Below are 22245 nucleotides of genomic sequence, written 5' to 3'. Positions count from 1 at the left end.
CTCTTTTTTCATTTTAATAACTGCAACTTACAAAACATGCTAAGTTGTTGTATGCCATACTAAGTACAGTCGAATATAATGGCCGTCAAGAAACATTGCAACTTCACAGTCGTAGACGAAGCTGGCCTGTCATTTAAATAACGCTCTACTATAGGATTTGAATTTCTAACTAGTTCCTTCATTATCTTGAAGTAAGGTAAAGGTATGGATTGCTATTACGAGCCAATATCGCTACGTGATAAATAAGGTATAATAATAAGGAATAAATAAATATCGCGCTAAGGCTAAATTATAAAGTCTAAGGTTTTTTACCTTTATATTAGTTGAGCTATTGCCTAGACACGTAGTTAGCATCACTGTGAATCGTCTCTTAAATTTAACCGTTAACCTAACCTATTATTCCTTCTATTTAAACCAGTTAAAAGCTTCCCCCTAAACCCAATTCTTCTTCCCTAATCAGCACCGCACATTCAATTCCTGGGAGTGTACAACTGTGCTTATATATCTGGTAACTTAACTGCCCATTTTCCTACTTTAAAGCATTGAAACGGAGGTATCTATGAACCGAGAGTTGTCAAGTCGACTTCATTAACCAAATAGCTAATAAACAGAATCGATATCGAAGTTATACGGCACACGACTAGTTTTTGAACCTGAGATATTACAGACGTTTGAATATAGTTGTTGATACAATGCGAATAAGATTCAAATTACTTTCTATGACTAGTGACTTCTGAAATTTGGTCTTTAACCTTTAGAAAAAAGGATGTGGATTGTCGGTGTTTCGTATGTTCACCTCTAAAAAGTAATAGGAGACACAGCAGGGTTCTAGTTCGAAGAACTTCGTGATCAGTATAAGTGGTGAGCATTAGATATATTCAATCTTATCTCTCGGGATAACAAATCCCCAAGTCAAAAAACACAAAAATTTTCCCGATTGACCTAGAATTGAATCCTTCAGAAACATGAGACAGCAGACACCGATCAAAAAACTAAGTCAAATGCTTTCTGCAACTTCAACTAAGTATGATGCGCTGACCTCACATTGGAATGGGTAATGGCAATATAAGAAAAAAACATAATTCGTATCAACATCAGCTGTAAATAGCATTAATGACGAATGTAATTGCTCACACCTGCCATTATTAAAACCGCATAAACAACCTACCACGACTGAACAGCTAAATACCAGCTAAAAATGTACCAGCTATTTCAATAATTAATATGAAATACCAATGCCTTGTTGAAGGTAATTGTTAATTGAATGGGAAGTTTTAATTGTTAGGAGTCAATAAGCCAGCGATCTGCCGAAAGCCGGCGCACGTCGTTTAATTATTCAGCACAATGCTCTCAAATCTACTTTGGCGTTGTTTACGCCGCCATGAGGAGCGTTTTAATTTATTTTTACGCCGTGGAAAATAATAACTCGGGCTCGATGTGCGATCGTTGATTTCGCTGAGTTTTTATCTGGCGTACATGTTAACGCATTTAACATGTAGGATTTAAAGCTATTTTTAATCCTGTGTGCACACCAAAAAATGACTTTAAGCTGGCTTGCACAACGCACGACTCACTTAATAGGGTTGCGCAAAACAAACTTAATACATAGTGAACTTTTAAAGCATGACAATGACTGCAACAAACGTAAAATCGATCAAGCGTACAAAGACAAATCGATAAATTTAATCGGTATTAGTGCTATCGAACTTCATAACAAGCCAGAAAACACACGTATAACGGAAGATATTACCTACAGTAGTTACGCTCCGGGCTGGCCAGTGGAGGGAGCGGAGTTAAGCCAGTTTTAATCAGCCCGACGTCGGCCGATCCCCTTAGTTACTACTAATTACGGTTACTTGCTATGTCCACCAGCAACTTAGCCGGGCTTATGCTCAATATCCAATTTAGTAGCATAATCCTATTAATGATTTTCGACCTCTCATTATCATTCCAAGTTTTAGTTTACGTTACGTAAAGCTTTGTAACTTTGTCATGCAGTGATTACTTTCAAAGCGATGTTTTTACTTATTTTGTGGATAATATTTTTAGAATAACAAACACATCACACTTATCCCCGAAAGGGTAAGCAGAGGTACAACCTACCTACTTTTCAACATATGTGTCCCTTCTCATATTGAAATAGAGAGAAAGCCTATCGCTATACCGAGAGAAATGTTATACTGTGGGCTATTACGGAGTAGACGAACTCTATATCACTTCACTTCACACTCCCTATATCACGCGAGATTCGAATCCAAGGCCCCAGTTTTGTTTAGGAATCTGTGATATTTAATAAATAACCTATTTTATGACATTGCACCGTTTACAAAACTAACTAAGCTCGCTCAAATATTAAAGTTACTTTTGTTTATCAAAGTCCAAATATGTTACCCTAATACATAATTTATGAAATACCAAAGAATTAAAAGAAGATTTTACTAATATTACACACCTTTCTTACTTTAACAAAAAAATTCACGAACTCAACGCGTATGAAATATTTTATAAATCCACCGCCTAAAATTATTCGTGAAATGCTGAAATTGCCGACTTGTACGCTTTGTTAATGACGAACAAATATGATATTTGGATGGCTTTTGTCTACAACGTTCAAGCTGTCTGAGTGGATCTCTTGTGCTGCGGTGGAGTAAATTTCAAATTTAACCAAAATTAATTTGATAAAAATACAAAGTGTTGCTTGCGGCTTTGCCCGCGTGTGAAGTCTTGCAAAAAAACCCTTAATCACGACCCATGGCGCAATCTGAACGACGTCTGAACAGTTTAATAATAAATCACATCAAAATTCAAATATTTCCCACAAAAGCAAATTGCCGGAATATAAAGTAGCCTATATGTTAATCCTTGTGGTCTATCTGCTTATCAAATTTCATCCACATAAGTTCAGCAGGAGCTGCGTTTACTTTTAACAAACATCCAAAAAATTTCACAAATTTTCGTATTTATCATATTAGTAAGAATAAGATGACAGAGGCCTTTGTGGGAGTTAGGCAGAGGCGCATCTAGTGTACTGTTTGCCGAGATCCGTTACGAAATGAAATGTCGTTGGCTCACGAATACAAGGTCCCATGTTAATTTTTATTTAAGGTTATAGCTTAAGGTCCATTTTTCATACATTTTGTTTCACCTTTAATCTGGGTAACTAAACAAGTGTTGACAAGTAAAGAATTTAAATTCACGTCTAGTTAGTTATTAGTTCTCGCAGTTGAAAGAAAAACGTAAAAATAATTAATATGCATGGATATTTCGGCCTTTAAAATTTAATACGACGAAATTTGGACCTTAAGCTATAACCTTAAGTTGCAAAAATTACAATTTTCATGTTGGTAAGTATTAGAAAAGACAATAATTCATGGCTCCCCTTTATTTATCATTCGGGATTATTAAAAACTTTTCGGAAAAACATTTAAAATCATGTAATATATATAATTCAATTCATCATATATAAGATAGACTTGTAATAGTGAGACAACGATATGGCAGGAACCATTTCATGTTATCGATTATAATTAATTTGGACTCCACCGCACTTAACATTCGATATATTTTTCCGTGTATTAAAAAAATTATCTCTCACGTGATTTTTCTCGGCCTATACCAACTTCTTACTAATTTCGTTAGATGGCACGTGTTTCGAATGCGCGAATCCTGCTTTGTATATCACCGTCTTCTCTAGTTTTAGTATACATCTTATCTATTCTAACTTTCTCGTATCGTCAGCCTTCAAAGAATATAGATCGCAGCAAAAACCGAGTGATTTATTAGTTGGCATTCAATGCGATGCTCTGAAATAGAACGTTGTTTGAGATAAAAGGAGACCAAAACAAACGTTACATGAGAGTAATATATTATAATATATGTTTGGTTTCACAAAATAATCTTAAAAGCATAATCGATATTTCATAAATGTTAGGCGTACATATTTAACTGTTTTATCTAAGGCGGTTAATAATATCCTAAGTAAATTTATTAACGGAAAAAACAATTAGTCGAAGCCTGTCACTTTATACTCCTGCACTGCCTACCCATACAGACATAAGCGAAAGCTTTAATTTGCAATCTCCATCCTAAAGCAAGTTAAATAGATCTGCTAATCGGAAAATCAAAGCAAACTCAAACGTTCCAGCCACGTTTCCGAGTGACGTCATTAAATTATCCACTAATTCGCGCGCATACCAGCTATCTGATTAAAAGGGAATTAAGTCTCCACATAAAATTCATTTCACAATAAACAACTTAATAACGTCCGCTTGAGTGACAAACCAGCGTAATATGATTCTCGTCATTCATACACCACTGTATAAGCGTTGTTTACAACAGAGAGTTTTCAACGTGGTTTCAACACTCCAATCGTATTAGTGTATCAGCCGAAAGTTGAGGCATTATTTGCGGCTGGAAAATGTTGGAAACTTATAATGGAATTACTTTTAAATTCACGGTAGTCTGCCGTTCAGAACTCCTAATTTGAAAGCAATGCATGTTGTAAAATAAGATTTTATTGCGTTTCAGTACGTGCAAGTCGGCAGAACGGCTTCAATGAAACTTTTCTTGGGCTAGTTATTGATCGGTCCGATGCGGATCGGATGCTATTTCGTAGATCGTGTTTATTAAACTTGTGGTGGTAAAATGATAAAAGAATTTCAGCATTGTATATGCCGTCAATTATAGATGGACAGATGACCTCATAAAAGTCACAGGAGGTCGCTGAATGCGGGCCTTTAACTATTGTAGGTCAATCTAGAAATCTTTGGGGGAGGTCCATGTTCAGAAGTAGACATTCTGCGGCTGATGATGATATGCTGTCAATTAACAGTAGTGAATCTGGCTTATGTTTCGTTGTGATGGATAGTAAATGCAGTTAAGCAAACCTGTGGACCTGTGGATATTTGAAGATAATATTCAAACCATCCAATGGTTCTCTGGTAGAGATTGCCTCGACCAATAAGACCGACATTTGTGTATATCTATATTTTCTTTAATATTTATGGTGTACAATAAAGTTTTTAAATAAATAAATTATATTACTTAATGTTTATCGGCAGGCAGTCATATCGTGGCATTAAGCAAGTGCTTTACATATTTGTGAGCCTTTTTTCATACAATAAACTTTCAAGGTAGTTAATAGTTCTCACACTTTTTCCTATCTACCCACTTACCTAGAACCTATGTCCACCTGGCCTTTGGTCAACAAATGCAAACTTTGCATCTATTACATAAAACCTCGCGATAATCCCATATGAGCAACATTGTATATAATTTGATTGGATCACGGTAAAATGTAAGCTTAATATGTGTTTAGAATAATTAACAAACAGGTATAACCCAGTTTGAATATTTTATAATGTGGTATTAAACACGCAACAACGAAGCTTTACGTGTTCAAATAGCCGAGTTAATTACTTAAATAACTATAATTAATTCCCGATTTACGTAACTACAGCTCGAGCAGTAAACGTACATCACGAACAAGTGGGTGTGAATATCAACTTAGGAACTGATAAAAAAGACACAAAGCCGAATTAGGAGATGGAATAATAAAAAAATTCTGCAATTTCCGAGACAAAACTCCAAAATACAAATTTGTATAGCATCCAGAGTGGTGGAATGAGCAAACAACAGAATTACGTAAGACACGAAAGCCATTCATAACGTAATGAACCGAGAGGCGTCTACACCCCCCCCCCCGCTACTACTAGCACCGCCCCTCCCGCCCGGCTCTCACTCAGACACGGGCGAGAAACTTTTTACCGCAGAGTTAAATTAGTTTTTCATAACGCCCTACATCGCCATCAGAGCGCTGTCCTTGATTACCGCGACCCTTTGTCTTATCTTCGTATGTGTAATTAATTACTGAATATAATTAATTTGCTCATAATGAGAGTATCTTTGCCGGCAAAATTAAGTCATTTGTTAATTAAAACACGCGATGCGGATACGGTCGCGTTGCTTGTTGTATAGCTAAGACAAAACAGGCGAGATGTTACGAAATAACGGTCTGACTGTATTTAGTAGTAGAGATGTACAGCTGTTGAAGTTATATTTCACCTGCAAAACATTTGTCTATTTAGTGGTGGTCATCCAATGTTCGAAATTCGACCGTATTTTATTTAACTCCTGTATATGAGCTTTAATCATGACAAATCTCACACTCTGCGTGCGCAATTTGCTTAAAATGGGGTACAAAGATTTGTCTTCACGTAATATATGACACGTAGCTGATCGGTGTACGTTTTGCGAGATTATTGGTTGTATCAAAGCAGTCCTTTGGAAAGTATGGAAATAGAATATACATTGAGTTACCTAATTTACTAAAGTCAATGTCAGAAACTTAATTTAATAAACACCGATTGTTATAAAAATCAATCCTTAAAAAAGAAAAATTAAACCTGTTAACAGCTACACGCGTGTGAACCCGCAAATATAATACGACAAATTATTTCTCACAAAAACGCCTAGCGTTTTATAATAATATACCTGATATAAATATTTTTTAACTAGCTTTGCTCGCGGGTTCGCCTGCGTGAAGGAATTTTCCGGGATAAAAGTCCCGCTATATATTTTCCTGGGATAAAAAATAGCCTATAACCTTCCCAAGGTCTTAAACTATCTCCATACCAAATTTCATAAAAATCGGTCCAGTAGATTTTGAGAAAATCGATAACATACAAAAGGTGACTTTGTTTTATAATTTATTTTTTAATACTAACAATGTTTTAGGGTTGCCAATTGCTTATCGAACACTCGTAATTGATTGTGGTTAGGTTTGCGTACCACGCCTCTGTATCAGCAATTACACCCGTATCACGCTGACAACCATACGCGTTACCGCACTAAAATAAATACTGTGGCATATCGCACCCATGTTCAAATTGGTCTTTGGATTGTTAATTTTTTTGTTTTTTTTTATTATTCTAGAGATGTGTACAGTGTTATTTTTTATTGATGTAAGGATATCGGAAATAGAGTTTCCATCGCGCTGAGGCCTCGGGTTTGAGTACCGGGTCTGGCATATAGCGTTTCTCTGCTCAGAGATCCATTAGACTCACCCCCTAAAACATGACACCTAACGTAACAAAATATCGGTGTGCTACATCTCTGAATATCCCTTAACAGCAAAATAGGCGTGATGCTATGTATGACAAATAAACTAATTCAACCTCTATGTTACCGCAGATTCCAAGTCACGCCCTAAAAAGCTATCCCGCCTTCCATTTTGACCTAGATTTTACCTGACGACACGAAGTTCTACCTAGCACATTTGGTGACTGTAAAACCCCCTCGGGATAAATCCGGGAACAGGTTAAAACTCTTAGGCTGCCCTGAAATGATACTGCGTAAAAGGTCTACATGTGCCAACGTAAACACGTGTGTTGTGTGAAGTTAAAGTACGATTTTGTATTTAACAACGGCTTACACTAATAGTTTTAAGTAAAATCTCATTAGTACAGGATTACGATACGTCCAAACTCCCAACGGTTCAATCCGATAAAGCTCGTACAAATCAGAAATTATTCAGAACTCATTTTTTTTATTTCACAAACGCGTTACGATTTATCAATGCGATTTATCGATACGGTTTAAATCGTACTGTTTTATCGTATAGGTTTCTCGCAGCATGCAGTATTCTTATTCAATTAAGAGGTTGTATTAAAACATTCATGAAACTTTGCAGCGTTGTAGACACGTTTAACGATAGCTCGAAACTACTTCAGAAGTTTAAACTATTTCATACAACACCTGTAAACATGACGAAAAAGGTGACGGTTCGTTACACACAGTAACTCGGTGCAGTTTGCGAACTTGTTGGTTTACTTTGAATGCAAGGACGTAAGCAAATGTTCCGCATGCTGATGTTCAGTCTTACAGAAAATGTGGTTTGAACAATTTTTGACAAACTACGCTCACAATTTGGTCAGGCTATGAAACGTAAAGGCGAAGGGCGAGCCATGCATAAAGATAAACATTGAATTAAAACTCTTGTCTCAATATATTGGAACCGAATGTTTTCCAAAACTCAATTACGAGAACATATCTAAAGATGAATACCCATAACCTTTGTTACTTATTTTTATCTCTACATTTAATTTCCACCTTGTGTTAGAGCTTTTTTATCCGTCCTTCGTTTCTCGTCGATCACCTGCCGAGAACTTTCCCGTACTATCAACAAACTGATATTAACTTGTTAAAAGTTCTCAAGCCAAAAACAATTCCAATTACTTACTATCGCATGTAAGAAGTCGTAGAATACAAACTATTCAATTCGAGTTATTTATTGATTTGATCTTCAACTCCGACCCTTATTGTGTATGGAGTTAAGTATATTATATATTAAATTAGAATAGCGAGAGGAATATAAACTATACTCAACGTAATACGTTAGTATATTTATCACGTAACGCTCTACTGAACCGCTACAACGCTCTACGTGTTGGCTACGCAATGTCTACGAATATGCTACGTGCTATATAATAATAAATTTACGTTAACTCATTTAGTGGGCTAAAAATTTGGTAAAGGAAGGCCGTATAACATCAACCTGAACGTAACATTACAGCTATTTTAATGCACAATATTCTTTCGAAATAATATTTGTACCTTAATTGTAGATTAGTGGCGAATGGTCCATGTAACCCGATTCCTATCGGCTTCCTTTTATGTAGAATCTAATTATTATTAGAACGAATTGTAGACCACATTTATGCATATAAGTACCTATATATATATTGTGTCGGGTTCCCTTTCGAAAATTTCACCTTCCGCCACTGTTGTAGATGTACCAGTATTTTATTTCGAGCAGAGTATTTGAAGAAATCTGTAAGCTTTTTCCTAAGCAAGGACTCGTGGTAATTAGTGTTTTATAAGTAGTGTAACGTTTCACTTTAATGTATGCTATTAACATCTTAAGCCCCATTAGAATATCTACATTTTTGCGAGCTCTTTCTTACTTAATGTATCTTACATGAATAAAGTGAACATTTTTAGTTGTGTTTTTTTGGATATATCGGTTTTAATTTATTATTAATGCTGGATAAATTACACTAGTAAATTAAAAATATAATAAAATAGTTTTTAATAAAATCCAAGCTATAAACTTTCAGTTTGATTCACGTGCAATTTCAATATTCAAACATGCAGAAGCTATTTCACGAATCAACTAATCAAAATTCTACTGCTACGACCCTAATTCGGCTACCAAAAAAAAAAATATTTTCAAATTTCATGCCCTATTAGAGTATCAATTTACCACAACTCGACGGTAGATCGTACGCGTGAAACTATGTGGGTAAGCAAACATTGTTAATTTCTGCTACAAAGCAGCAGAGTACAGACATTGTTGTTTACCAATTCAATTATACTATGCCAGTATTATTACTAAGCATTATGAACTCACCTTGTGCCTCAGGATGACGCGCGTAATTTATCTCCCATCTCTCTATATCTCATGCTGATCCTTCAAACTTCTTGATATTGTTATTAATGCTTATGGAGAGTCGTGGCGCTTCATTGGACTAACAACTTGGTGTTTTCATTGAATTCATTATTTTTTTTATTGGTTTGAATGATGAGGTTGAAAGATGAGGTTGCCGTTCGCCTGATGGTGAGTAGAAACACCATGTAACAACTTGAATTATAAAGTATTGTTTGGTATTCCACTGCGCTCGCCATCCTAAGAGATAAGATCTTATTATGACTTGTGAGGTGCTGCTACAGACTCACTTACAAAACATACTGCATGCTACGTAATTTGTTACATTACATTGTTCAACAACATAAATATTTAATATTAAGCTATTCTGTTATTTTCAGCGACGTTATCGCATCCGATCAGTGTTTATGGTTATTCTTGCTCCGTGGTATAGTTCGGTGTCAAGGATATAGTGGTATAGTTGGGTGCAACGTAGAAAATGCAATTAACCATCAACCCTAACTAAGATCCAATTTAATTTCTGAGTTTAACTTGTTGCCTCGTCCCGGTAAATGTTTTTATTAAAAATATTAATAGCTAAGGGGAAGAAAGGTTTGTAGGAAAAAATGTTTAATATTAATTAAGTGGCATTTTTACTTGATAGTTTATATTTTATCTATTTTTTAATTACGATTTTGTTTCTATGGAACGTGTTACAATGAACTTTACATATATTCGTCAATATTTGTTCGTTTTTCGGAAAATATATATCATTTAGATTTCCTAGCATTAAGCGAACATAAGAGTCATTGAACCAAATACAAAATATTGTTTTTCAACTGACTCAATTTAGCACACTTCTTACTATAACATAACATAATGATAATATCAGCCCTGTATTATATACGGTCTATGTACTGGACACGGGCCTTTCCTACTACTGAGAGGGATTAGGACTAAGTCTACCACGCCGATCTTATGCGGAATGACAGACTTATATGCCCTGAAAATTCTTATAGAGAGCTTCTCAGGTATGCAAGTTTTCTCACCATGTTTTCCTTCACCGTTAAAGCAAGCGATAATTCACCAGTACTCAGTAAAAGTCAAAAATGCGTGTCCTTGGGTTTTAAACCTACGGACATTCGTCTCAGCAGTCCGCCCTGTCGAGACAATCCTTGTGCGTTCACCTTAAGACCTATAAGGGCTCGCGAAAATTCCCTGGCCTTTTCCCTCTTCCCATCTTAAATTGGTTCCTTATCTTTCTCCACACTTCCTTCCCAACTATCCTCTCCCGACTTTCCTCCAGGGCCCTGCAGTCGCTAAGCTATGGAGAACCAGTATACTGTTCGCAGGTCCCTCGGTGTTGATTGGGGGTCTAGTTTAAAAAAAAATACAATAAAACTACATCGCCGGCTTAAGATTGCAAACGTAAATTCTTCGCACGAAGCGTAATCGCTGCTGTCGAATACGCTCATCATTACGCGAACAAACTAACTACAAATGTTTTTTCGCCAACTTTGCAAGAGATTTCGCTAGCTTCGCAAAAAGTCGCTAACGAGTGCCTTAATTCCGGCTGAAGTTAGTCGACTACCGTGGTGTTAGTTGCAATTAGCCGTTGTTTTACTGTGGGTAGTTGTGGATTCTATGCGAGATGGTCTAAGGCGAAAACGTCCCCAATTATTGACATTTAAGTCGGAGGTTTCTAAGTGAAAAGAGGTCTTATCTCATTTCATAACCGAAATTGACCAGTTATTTCCATTTGAGTTGACCAATTATTCAAATTCGAGTCGACAGGAATTCCCCCTGACTCAATGAGAAACTTTTTAAATTAATTAAAATTACACAGAAATTTTACTTTAGTTTTTTCTTACTATTGTATCTATTTTATTTGTTTAAAAGTCGACGCTAGCTCCTCTTTTATTTAAAACTGTAAATAATTAGTTACTGTAATTATTTTTAAACGTGGAAAATTTTTCACTAAATGGAGAATCAACATTTTGAACATATAATAAAACTTTTTTGAAAGAGTTACTTGCATATGTACAGTCACTGACATAAGTAGCTGAATAAATTCATAACTTCAAATCTCCTATACACTTTTGGGTTTTAACTAAATTTCTGAGTTAAGACCAACCTGTGAACCTGTTTTTGGTGATGACCAAAAACCTATTAAATAACGAATTGATTGCAATTGAAGATGGTTTTTTTATTCCCGCAAACCTAGACGCGGACCATGTGGGGGGGTATAACCTAAATGCTTTTTACTTAAGGTATTATAAATTCAACACTGACCCAAGGACACAACAAAAACAATAGCAACAATAAAAAACGTTACATATCAGCCCATAACTGCTGAGCACTACTACATTAGGCCTTAGTCCACCAAAGTGCGGATAGACATTCGAAAATAAAGAACTTCTCAGATGTGCAACGATGGTTAAAGCGAGCGATAAATTCACAAAGAATACACACATGATTTTTCAGAAAAGTCAGAGATTTGAATGAACTATTGATTTTTATATATCAGATACCTGACATTCTTAGAGAAACTAGGTCAAAAGCACCCTGAGCCCGTGGGAATGCATTAAAAGATTGATGAAAATTGAAGAAGCTTAAAAATTGTTTCGAATCAGACATAAACAATCCATAATCATTGCCTACCCTTTTTGGGTTAGAGGTTACGTAAAACGGTTTCAGTAACACAATCACACCGTCATATTCCGTTGATGTACCCAAACCTCCCGCCACACAATCCCGATGCGTAGATAGCTTCTTGGTAACAACTAATCCAAGGACGCAACAAAACAATAGCATTATATTAATAAAGTCAAACCAGTTTTCGTTTAGAAACGATACCGCGTGGTTATTTGTATCCTTCGTGCGATGTGCGTGTGCTAGGAAACCGCAAAAGTTTATGTTAACCCCACTGAACCAATTCAAACTACGCACTACGCCGATTAGTTTGCAAGGTTTTGGTTGAATTTGGTCTGTTTCGCTATAATTTGGAAAAGGAAGTCTTCAACTTGCGCAAAATTCTATATACAAAATAGCATTTTACCTTACCGCATATAGCTTTATATAATGTTACCTATATTTCCTTTTAGTACCTATTAACGAGGCACCCATATACAAGACATCCAAATTTATATTTTTCCTGTAATTCAAACAGGCCGGCATAATTGTGTCGAGTTGCGAAGGATAATAATCACTCGTCAGTCCCTCTATATCCCACTCTGCTAACCGTCAGGTGCAGTGGGTCAAAAGCTATGTCCATACCTATAAAAAAATTATGGAAATACACTCATGAATCAAGCGAACTATTTCGTTTTCGTAAATGATCATTTGACATCTGGTGAATTACTTATTCAATTGTCTTATAGCTACAAATGGAGCTCAAATACTGCTATTTGTATAATCGTTTATTGTTTATATATCATAATAAACAAAGATACACATACCATACGTAATAGTAATATTTATATACATCCGTACTCACAAAAAATACTTTGAGAACGCACAGTGCGCAGAAACGCAGAGTCGGCAATTTCATAGTTTTCTTTGCTTCAAAGTCCAAAGTTGTATCTTAATATTACCAATCTCGGGGCCCCATTGCCTACGCATTGTGAAGGCTGTCATGACAAAAGCACTGAGAAACAGACTTATTATCACAGTATTGCTGCGTACTTATATAAGTAACGTTCGTGAATACGGGCCTCAGAAATTAAGTCCTATTAACAAATCTTTAATACCCATATTTAAAACAAGTGCACTAAACCAAACTTACATTAAGAACTGCCAAGGGACGTGGACGAAATCTACATCACTATAAAATGTTCCACCGGGGTCTTATAATTAGAACTATGAAACTTGGCACCGCACATTCCTAGCGATTGTATTTCAGTCGACCCACTTTTGTTGCAGGGTTTGCGCGATGTTCCTGCCAGAGTTCGCAAGTTTCGTGGCCGCCATATTGTTCGCCGTGCACCCCATTCACACGGAAGCGGTAAGGGTATTTTCATTATTTTCGCGAATTCTTGTGCGAAGATTTGTGAACTGGGTTTTATCAGACGGGTGTGGTCTTGAGGTACGGTATTGGGATTCAAAATTGATTGATTTATGTTTTAAATGTTATGTATTGTTCCTTTAGATAATACTTTAAAGTCGTAACTTTACCCATATTGAGGAATCAACAAACCATCAGTTTAACTTTTAGCAAATTTAAAACACGTTAGCGTGCAAACATTTACGATCTAGTTAACATTCGACGTACAAAGGGAAAAAGTATTTGCGTAAAATGTCGAAACGTCCAAACGGACTAACGCATATCCATTTCCGCAATGTATTGAAAGGCTTAAAAGTTTAATCCGATTGAACGTGACTTGCCGCGTTTGGTTAATATTCATACGGCATAAATATTTTGATGTATAATAACACCTACAGAGCTAGCTTAAGCGACATGTTTAGGAATTAAATTATAGACACGGACACTTCTATTCAAAAGGTTTCTTTAGTTATTATTTTTAATATTTTCGTAATGTAATGAAAAAATATGAAATATTCCTTAGTAAATTAATCGCTTTAGGAAAACGTCAGAATGAAAACAAGAGCCTCGTTGTTTAAGGAGAAAGAACCTTTTGATCCGAAAGCGCCGTGACGTGGTACAGTAAACATAAAAGTTAATGGCATCACTTCTGTGGACGCTGAAAGTGGAGTAAAGTGCGAATTAATCAGCGTAGACAAGAAGGTATAGAACATAATATAAATATTATGGAGTTGTTTTTACTTGTATATTTGGATGAAATGTTTATGAATGTGATTATTCTACTACAATCAAACCTAAACACAAGAGTGTAAAAGACAACGAAAGAACGTATCCAAACCGTTCTTACGGTAATAAATCTATTAGCAGGAACACTATCTATGTCCAAGGGTTGACAATTTGACACCTCTGTGGAGAAAGAATGGAAACGATGTAATAATATTCTGAAAGACCTGAAGAAACCCGCCTGCAACTGTATGCAAAATGGACACTTTAAAATCTATCGAAAATTCAACCGTAAAATTGAAATATTTTGTATTATAAAAGAATATTTCACGTCAGCACTCAATAGTGCAGAGAAGTGGCCGCGTGTACAGGCTAGGTCACGTTCAAATAAGTAATAACTAAGGTATGTGCCAGTGGCGAAGCGTCAATACAACCCGATTCCTACCGGCTTCCCTTTTAGGTTTATTTCCAAATAACTTAGTTTTTTTTGTCTGTTAAATTGGGCGCGATATGTTAACTACGACTAAATTCGTTTTGCCTCGGGTTACCTTTTGAAAAACTTCACCCTTCGCCACTGGTATGTGCTGCGCTTTTCTCTGACATAGTACATTGCAGATACAATAGAGCGGCTAGCGGGCGCGGGGCATCCAGCATACGTTTTACGACTCCAATTTCTTCCGGTGACAAGTGCTCTTGCATTACTCTCGGGAAGGGGCACTAAAATTGAATCATTTTTATTCATGCCCGCCGTAGCTATAACTTTTGTCTATCTAACATAGCTATGATCTCGCAAACTTTTCTTTAGTGCCTGACAGGACGAACTTGAAGACATAAAACCGGCGATTCGCGTTGCCAATTTCGTAGGTCAATTGCGCGCTGGTCATTTTGTGGTCTATCAAAGATCTTGCTTTATTGAGGCATGTCATTTGATTATCAGGTTCGGGATTGTTAAGAAGTTGCTCTTTTTTACCATGTAATATAAAAAGAAGTCAATTTTATTATTAACAATATCTTACAAATTGTATTACGTTTCATTTCTTCAAATGTATGCAAGAATTAACAAATTTGTTATTCCACTCGAAACACATAAATAAAAAAGGAAAAGTGGGAGAGCACAGTAAATTTAAACGTAAAACGGCTTTGTTATGGAAATACCTAAAAATGTTTCGGAACACTCGTATTTTTTTTCATTAAAAAAAGGTTTAGGCAGCCGCGTAACTCGGATAATCTCGGACCGAAATCCACAGGAGAAATGGACCTAAAATTAATTTAATGTATGATGCAAAAAGTACATTGCCGTTGTGTATTTGACTTGCAAAATATTCTGCAGACATATGTCAGAAAGTAAACAATGAAATTCTGGAAGTGATTAGGAATCATGGAAGATTGACATGTGTGGGAAGAAGTGACATGGGAGTCGTCAAAATCAAAACGCCACGCCAAACTGTCACTTCACTACAGTTTTCCATGGCATTGACACTTCCCCAATCGATTCAACCCATCCATGCTGTTGACAATTATATTTACATCATATCTCTACAATTAAAACCATATAAAATAATCCCATAACGGTCAATAAGTATTTTTATAAATCCCAAATCCAAGGTTTCATTTGGAATAATTCATATACCTTAAATATAACTTCTGTCAGTTCCATATTTTGTACGACACGACAACTGAGAGAGCTGGAGGCAGTATTCGTCAGAACAACTCAGTTTTATTGCAGAAGCAAGGAGCGCTGCAATTTCAGGTCACGGATGTAAACTTGATGATCTACTTTGCTTTATATCCTTGATTAAATATTGTCGTGTTGCAGTTTAAATATATAAATGAAGAAGTGTCAAAATTTATGTAGAACTATTTTTGTTTTCAGAATTTGTAGGTAGAATTAAAAAGAAAAACAGAAAGACTATGCTGATGCTGCGATTTCTTTTCAATAAAAGTGTAAGCCGGCTTCCAAAGCTCTTAGAAAGTGATTGAATTACTAGAATATTTAGTGTTTTGAGTGCCAAAAGCACTAAAACACCTATGAACCTGCAAAAACTTCAAGATCTGAAACAAAGACCAAACAAAAACTAAGGTTATCCAATAAGAAACTAAAGCAGCTAATACGTTCCTTGAAAGTTTTGAAAAACCATCACCGTTGCTCAAGCGCAAAGTTGGCTAAAACATAAAAGCGCGATGCACATTTTGCGGAAACTGTCCCGCAAGTCACAAGACTCTGTACTTCGTAATAAAGTCATGAGAGGTGCCTTGCTCGTTTTCTACCGCAACGACGGTCTCCACTACATTTTCCTTCTTATGGACTGGAAAAAACAATTTACACTTTATAAGAAACCACATTTACCTTAGAAATTACTTTTTTACGATTGCACTAGATGATAGGTACAAATTAGTATTTTATATTTTATTGTAGTTTACGGGCATCAGAATTATGCTGAGCTAGCTACCTTACTAGATATACACCAGCTTAAACGCCGGAACCAGAGTTATCAGAATTAAATACTATGAAGAGATTTTTTCCATTTTTACAATGGTTATATTTCGATTCATTTTACTTTGTACACTAAAACTATCTCCAAATGTATTTCAGTTACTTATAACAGTTATGAAGAACTCGTGCCTTATATATTTCCGCAATATTTCCCTACACGTAAACCAACTTTCAACAACATGCAATACAAATCTAGTATACTTACGTTTAGAAACAACATTTCAAGTATAAAGTGGACTCCACAAGAGAGCACCACATTTTACAATAACCCTCTCAAGTAGTCGGTACGTATTCTGTGTAATGAAGTCGTGAGTTGCCCGCCTGTGTCTCTACACTGTGCTGCAATGATCACTGTTTTTATAGCTCCACTACAAAATACACCAGTGTTTTCACAGACCATGCTTGCTCTTGCTTTTGTTGATGTTTTCTAAGTATATTCGATTTCAGAACGGTAGTTTTCTTTTGCGTGTCCTTTTTTAATATTGTGTAATTTTAAAATATGGTAATAAAATATTATGCTGTATTGTTTTGAGATATTGGAAAAATATATACCATTTTGATAGATCGTATTGTTGAAAGAGCCACTTCTTCACAGCGATAAGACATTCCGAAGTGGTGGTAGATTAATGACGATTCAAAAAAGCTTTTGAAAGACTATTTGATTATAGATTTTTTAACATTAATAGATTCTTCGAGTTTATCTGGCATCTATGATGTGATAGGTGACGGATCTATCGCCATATAAGGCGAAAATTCCAATCCTCGTGACTCATGTTTTTCCGAGTCGAAAGGCTCACACAGATTATGTCTAGTCTGAAACGTAACAGTTTACAGCCCAAATCTGCTACCACTAATGTTCAATAGACCACATAAGAAAGACAACAACCTTAAAATGTTCATTATATATAATCTTCTAACTACACCTAGAACGTTGAAATGACTTCGCATAGACATTTAAGAGCAAACATAAAAATCTTATTACAGTCTAATTAACTGTACGACATTTTAAAATTCCACACTTGGAAATTAACAGGCTCTCTAAAGTCTTCCTTATTATTCTTATGTAGGTCAGGGCGGGAGAACGCGTTTACTTTTATATTCTTGCTTCAAGACTTAACGTGTCTGGTACACCCGAATATAATTGTTGGAGTAAGTTGAGTGTTAATGGGACTTCTTAAGATCTATTTTAGTTTATATTAATTATGCGGTTTTAGTTAAATAACTCTAATTCGTCAAACGTTTAATTATTCGTTTACAAAATCAAATTTTGTTGATAATAAATATATTTTATATTAACCTATATTGTTTTTATTCCAAAGTCCGTCAGTCTTTTACGTTCTCACGGCGATGCCGATAAACCGACGTTCAATAAAATTCATACCTGAGCACTGGAGAACAAAGTTACATACGCAAATTAAACATAAATATTTCATGAATAGCATAAACAAAACGGCTGTTTTCGAATAATGAGAAATGCGTACTTAAATTATTTCCAAATTGAGATCTCACGGTCGTACCGTCAAATCGATTACACAAGCTCCAAGAAATAAGAATTTGAATAACAATTGAATTTTCATATTTATTTTAGGGAAACCTTTCATTGCTGGCAGTCTTGTAAATATCTTCTGTCGAACACGGCCTTGATAATTCTCTTGAGTAAATTTTGTTGATTTGTGAAATAAGTATTATGTTTCCTATGGTAATTAATTTTATTCCGTATATAATGAGAAAATTGATAATAACAAGATATTATCTCAAATCAAGATTGATCTTATTTGTATGTATACCCGTGTCAAGATATTGTTATGATTTCTTTGAGAGTCTAGAATTATGTCCGCTACTCTTTTCTATGATTTACTAAATTAATATACATGAAAAATATTACACAATTAATAATTAATATGCATAATATATTGTAAACTCCAATTAAACGAACATTCATGAAGCAAATGTCAACAAGAATACAAAAAAAATAACATAAATAGTCACAAAGCTAGCATTATTCTTACTTGCTCATTCCTATTTCCAATATGTTTGACATATTGAACCAAATAGAACAAGCTCTCCAGTAATTAATTGCCAGCGTATGCTTCAAATGTTGGCAACTCATTTTTTCTTGTTCCAATCTAGAGTCTCATTTATAACTCCAGATGCATCGGTGTAATTCTGATGTTTGCAACTTTATTATAAATGAAGGTATCAGGATATCTTACATTTAATTTAAATTTGAAATCTATTCTTTCATAATGGTTTCTTATGTTTACGCGAATGTTAAACATTGCGGATTTTTTGGCGATTTTTATATTTTAATTTTCCGTCCTATTCTTTCGACATTGATTTTTAAAAAAAACAGTAGATATCAAATCTTTAAGGGCGATTCCCATAATCTACATGGTCATCTTACGTCTTACGTCTTAAGATGGCGAGCGCAGTGGAATATTATGAAACAATTCTTTATCATTCAAAATGTTGCATGGTGTCTTCACTGTTTATGGGCGGTCGTATCACTTACCATCAGGCGAAAGACAAGCCCGTGTCATCATCAAAACAAAAAATCTACTTTAACCGCTACGGTTCCATAGTAAAATTGACCAATAAGAATATATTTTTTAACAAATGAGTAATTTAATTGCTTAATTCCTACCATTAAGTAACACGTAGTTCGCAGTTAGGATAATTTATAGGAATTGGTTATTAAAGAACAATGAAATTTCGTTACTTTATTACTGATCCTATTTTTGAATGCTCTAAACTTCAGATTTATAAAACTTATATGAAAATATGCAAAGTTTAATTGCAATTATACCAACCTTCCTTCTACGAAACATCCAGCCTTTCTATACATAATTCGCGTGAAGTGCAAACGCGGCGTCCCGAAATATAAACCTCGCTAACCCTTTTATCTAGCGGTACATTAAAATAAAATAATATGTCTCACAGGTAACGGGTGTGGTTGGTAGAGCGGAGATGCTGTCTTCTCTGTTTTTCCTCGGCGCATTATTGTGTTACGCCAGAGCGGCCAACAGGAGACGATATACAGGTATATTTATATGAAATTCTCGCGTTGTTAGTGTTTTGTTAAGTGAAAGATGTAGAATGTTGATTAGTTTTGTTTTTGGTTAGTTACTATATTAAGTGGATGAAAACATAGCGGTATGTCGAAATTAGCTTGAACTTATTTTTAGTAATGTATTTCATATAAAATATTCTCTACAAAAGGCAATTTGATATTAATTCAGTATTTTTAGTTGACTGATGTCTGAGAACGCCTACGCAAAAACAACAATAAATTCTCAAAAAACTTCTGAAAGTTAAGGAGGCTAAAAACGTGTGTTTTTTAGATTGGCGGTACGTAGCGGCGTGTACCGCATGCGTGGGTATCGCTATGCTGTGCAAGGAACAAGGCATCACCGTCACCGGAGTGTGCGTTGTGTACGAGCTCTTCGTCGCTCAGAAGGTGCGAATAATTCATCTCAACTGTCGCCAACTTGGTGCAGAATTCACAGCCGGGCGTGTACTGAATTACTTAGTATCCACTATCTTGCTACAGATAAAGTTTATGAAGATGGGGACTTTTCTTACATGCATTCTGAGATTATTTTTATATTTACGCTTAACGTGGTCATTAAACCGAAGAAAATAAAACCGAAGTACTTATTTTATCAAAATTTGGTGAATAGATATTTTTTACCCTCGAAGCTCTCTAAAGCCTTTAAATAGGTAACCGTTTGAAATTAAACCGGCGCCAGCAACATTTTCTGATGTCATGAATTACGGTTTGTCTTGCGATCCATCCAATCGCTCTACTGGCACCATAACATCTTAAATAATAAACCGAATATTCATTACCAATTTTATTCTCTAGCGCCGAAGTTCAGGAGGCGGTAGCCGGTGGTCGTGGATGGACGCGTGGGGCAAGGGATCCGGGTGGGGTGCGCCTGTGGTGAAGCTGCTAGGCGGGTGGCCACCGTCTGCTGCGCCACCCTGGCACCCTGGCTGCTAGGCTCCATGTCATGGGTGCGCAGCTGCCCGTGTTCACGAGGTTCGATAACCCAGCTGGAGCTGCTCCTGCGCCTACCAGGTAATGTGGATATGATTTCAATTTCCATTAATGATACTTAGTGCATGCAGGTATGGTCCGTGGCGGCCTCTTCGATTAGGTTTAAGCGTAATATGTATGCTAGGTTTAAGAGTAATAATATGTATGTAATATGTTGTTATGTAATTAATTTGTAAAATTTACTTTATTAAATTATATTTATTGGTTCAATCTTATATAAATTTACCATAGATATTGTGAGTATTAAAGAGGACCGTACGTTGCACATATAGCTTTAAAAAAATGCTTACACCAAGTAGTGCGGTGTTGGGAAGCTGACACTGCGGAGGCAACGCGGCACTTAGCGGTAAATTCAAAGGCGCCCTAACATCGCAAGTGGTTGTTGACCCTTTACTCGACACGAAAGAACAAGATTTAACGCAAAGAACAAGCTACCTCCTACCTTATTGGAATTATATAATAAAAAAATTGTATCTAAATTTTTTTCATCGAAATCTATAAAAGTATAACGTGGAATAGAGTAAAGCTTGTAAAATAATAAAATCATCAACCAATAAAAAAGGTTCGAAACTTACCGAGTACCGAATACTCCAACGAAAGAGGCTGCTACATGTCCTAATTACGGCAATAACATCATAACAGATTTGCCCCGTTCAGTAACCGCTTTAGCCAAGATGAGAGCATCTTTTTCTTTATTACCCTGAGTAATGAGGGTCGAAGGGTAATGGTTGGCTTTGACAACCGGTTTAGTGTAGTGAACGACGCGTTACCTATGTTAAGCCACATTAATTTTACGAGCGTTGTCATCGCCCGCTCATTGTTTTTCGTCTGGTTTTTATTTACATTGGAAATTCGAGATGTTGATTTGGGATGGAATCAAATCTGAATGAATTGGATTAGATGGATATTTTAATATGCCTGGAGGTAATTGTATTCAAATTCGACGATCGATACGATTAAAGTAGGCAACACGAGAGCAAGAATACTTGGAAACGAATTATCAAGATATATGTTTATCTTCAGATATTATTTGATCTCTGTCTGTATTATGAAATTTTCTAGTAATTTCTAAGTTATATATACGTATAACCTTCGAAGTCTAGACTCCAATTTTGTAAATAACTAGACGTATTATTTCAAAACTTTACATCGAGGAATACTACCTACATTATATATTCTTGAATAAAAAGTGAACGTAATTTTCTAAGTCCCTTGTTTCTACTAAAAATGTAAACGGAACTTCTTAACATTATTTATGAACTTAAATTGCGCTTCAAATATAAACAGAAACATGCTCTGATCCTTACTTTCCTACGTTTCAACCAGTACCGGCTTTAGAGGGCCGGGGTGTCTCGGCCTCTCTCTCGCGGCCCCAGGTCTTAGTATAGGGGAACAAACAATCGTAACAGATTTTCGTTAGAACCAGCTAGAGCGTCACCAACGGCATGTTCCTTTAACCAGTATCTAAAAAGCAAAACGTCACCAGAAATTGGGTGCCATTT

At 35.7% G+C, this 22245-nt stretch overlaps 1 protein-coding gene across 1 annotated transcript in view; it reads left to right on the top strand.

The window, feature by feature from the left end:
* The window catches only part of LOC119190187 (protein O-mannosyl-transferase Tmtc3-like), a 135174-nt gene extending 114488 nt beyond the window's left edge, over positions 1–20686 (top strand). Inside the window, exons 3-6 of the mRNA XM_037441489.1 lie at positions 13346–13427; positions 19624–19723; positions 20025–20140; positions 20549–20686. Coding sequence (XP_037297386.1) covers positions 13346–13427; positions 19624–19723; positions 20025–20140; positions 20549–20686 — 436 coding nt within the window. The remainder of the gene's footprint in view (positions 1–13345; positions 13428–19623; positions 19724–20024; positions 20141–20548) is intronic.
* The last annotated feature ends 1559 nt before the right edge of the window (positions 20687–22245 follow it).

The sequence above is a fragment of the Manduca sexta genome, chromosome 22, assembly GCF_014839805.1.
Source record: "Manduca sexta isolate Smith_Timp_Sample1 chromosome 22, JHU_Msex_v1.0, whole genome shotgun sequence".
NCBI classification, from domain to species: Eukaryota; Metazoa; Arthropoda; class Insecta; order Lepidoptera; family Sphingidae; genus Manduca; species Manduca sexta.
The sequence above is the reverse complement of the archived record's forward strand: the minus strand, read 5'-3'. Positions and strand labels throughout refer to the sequence as shown.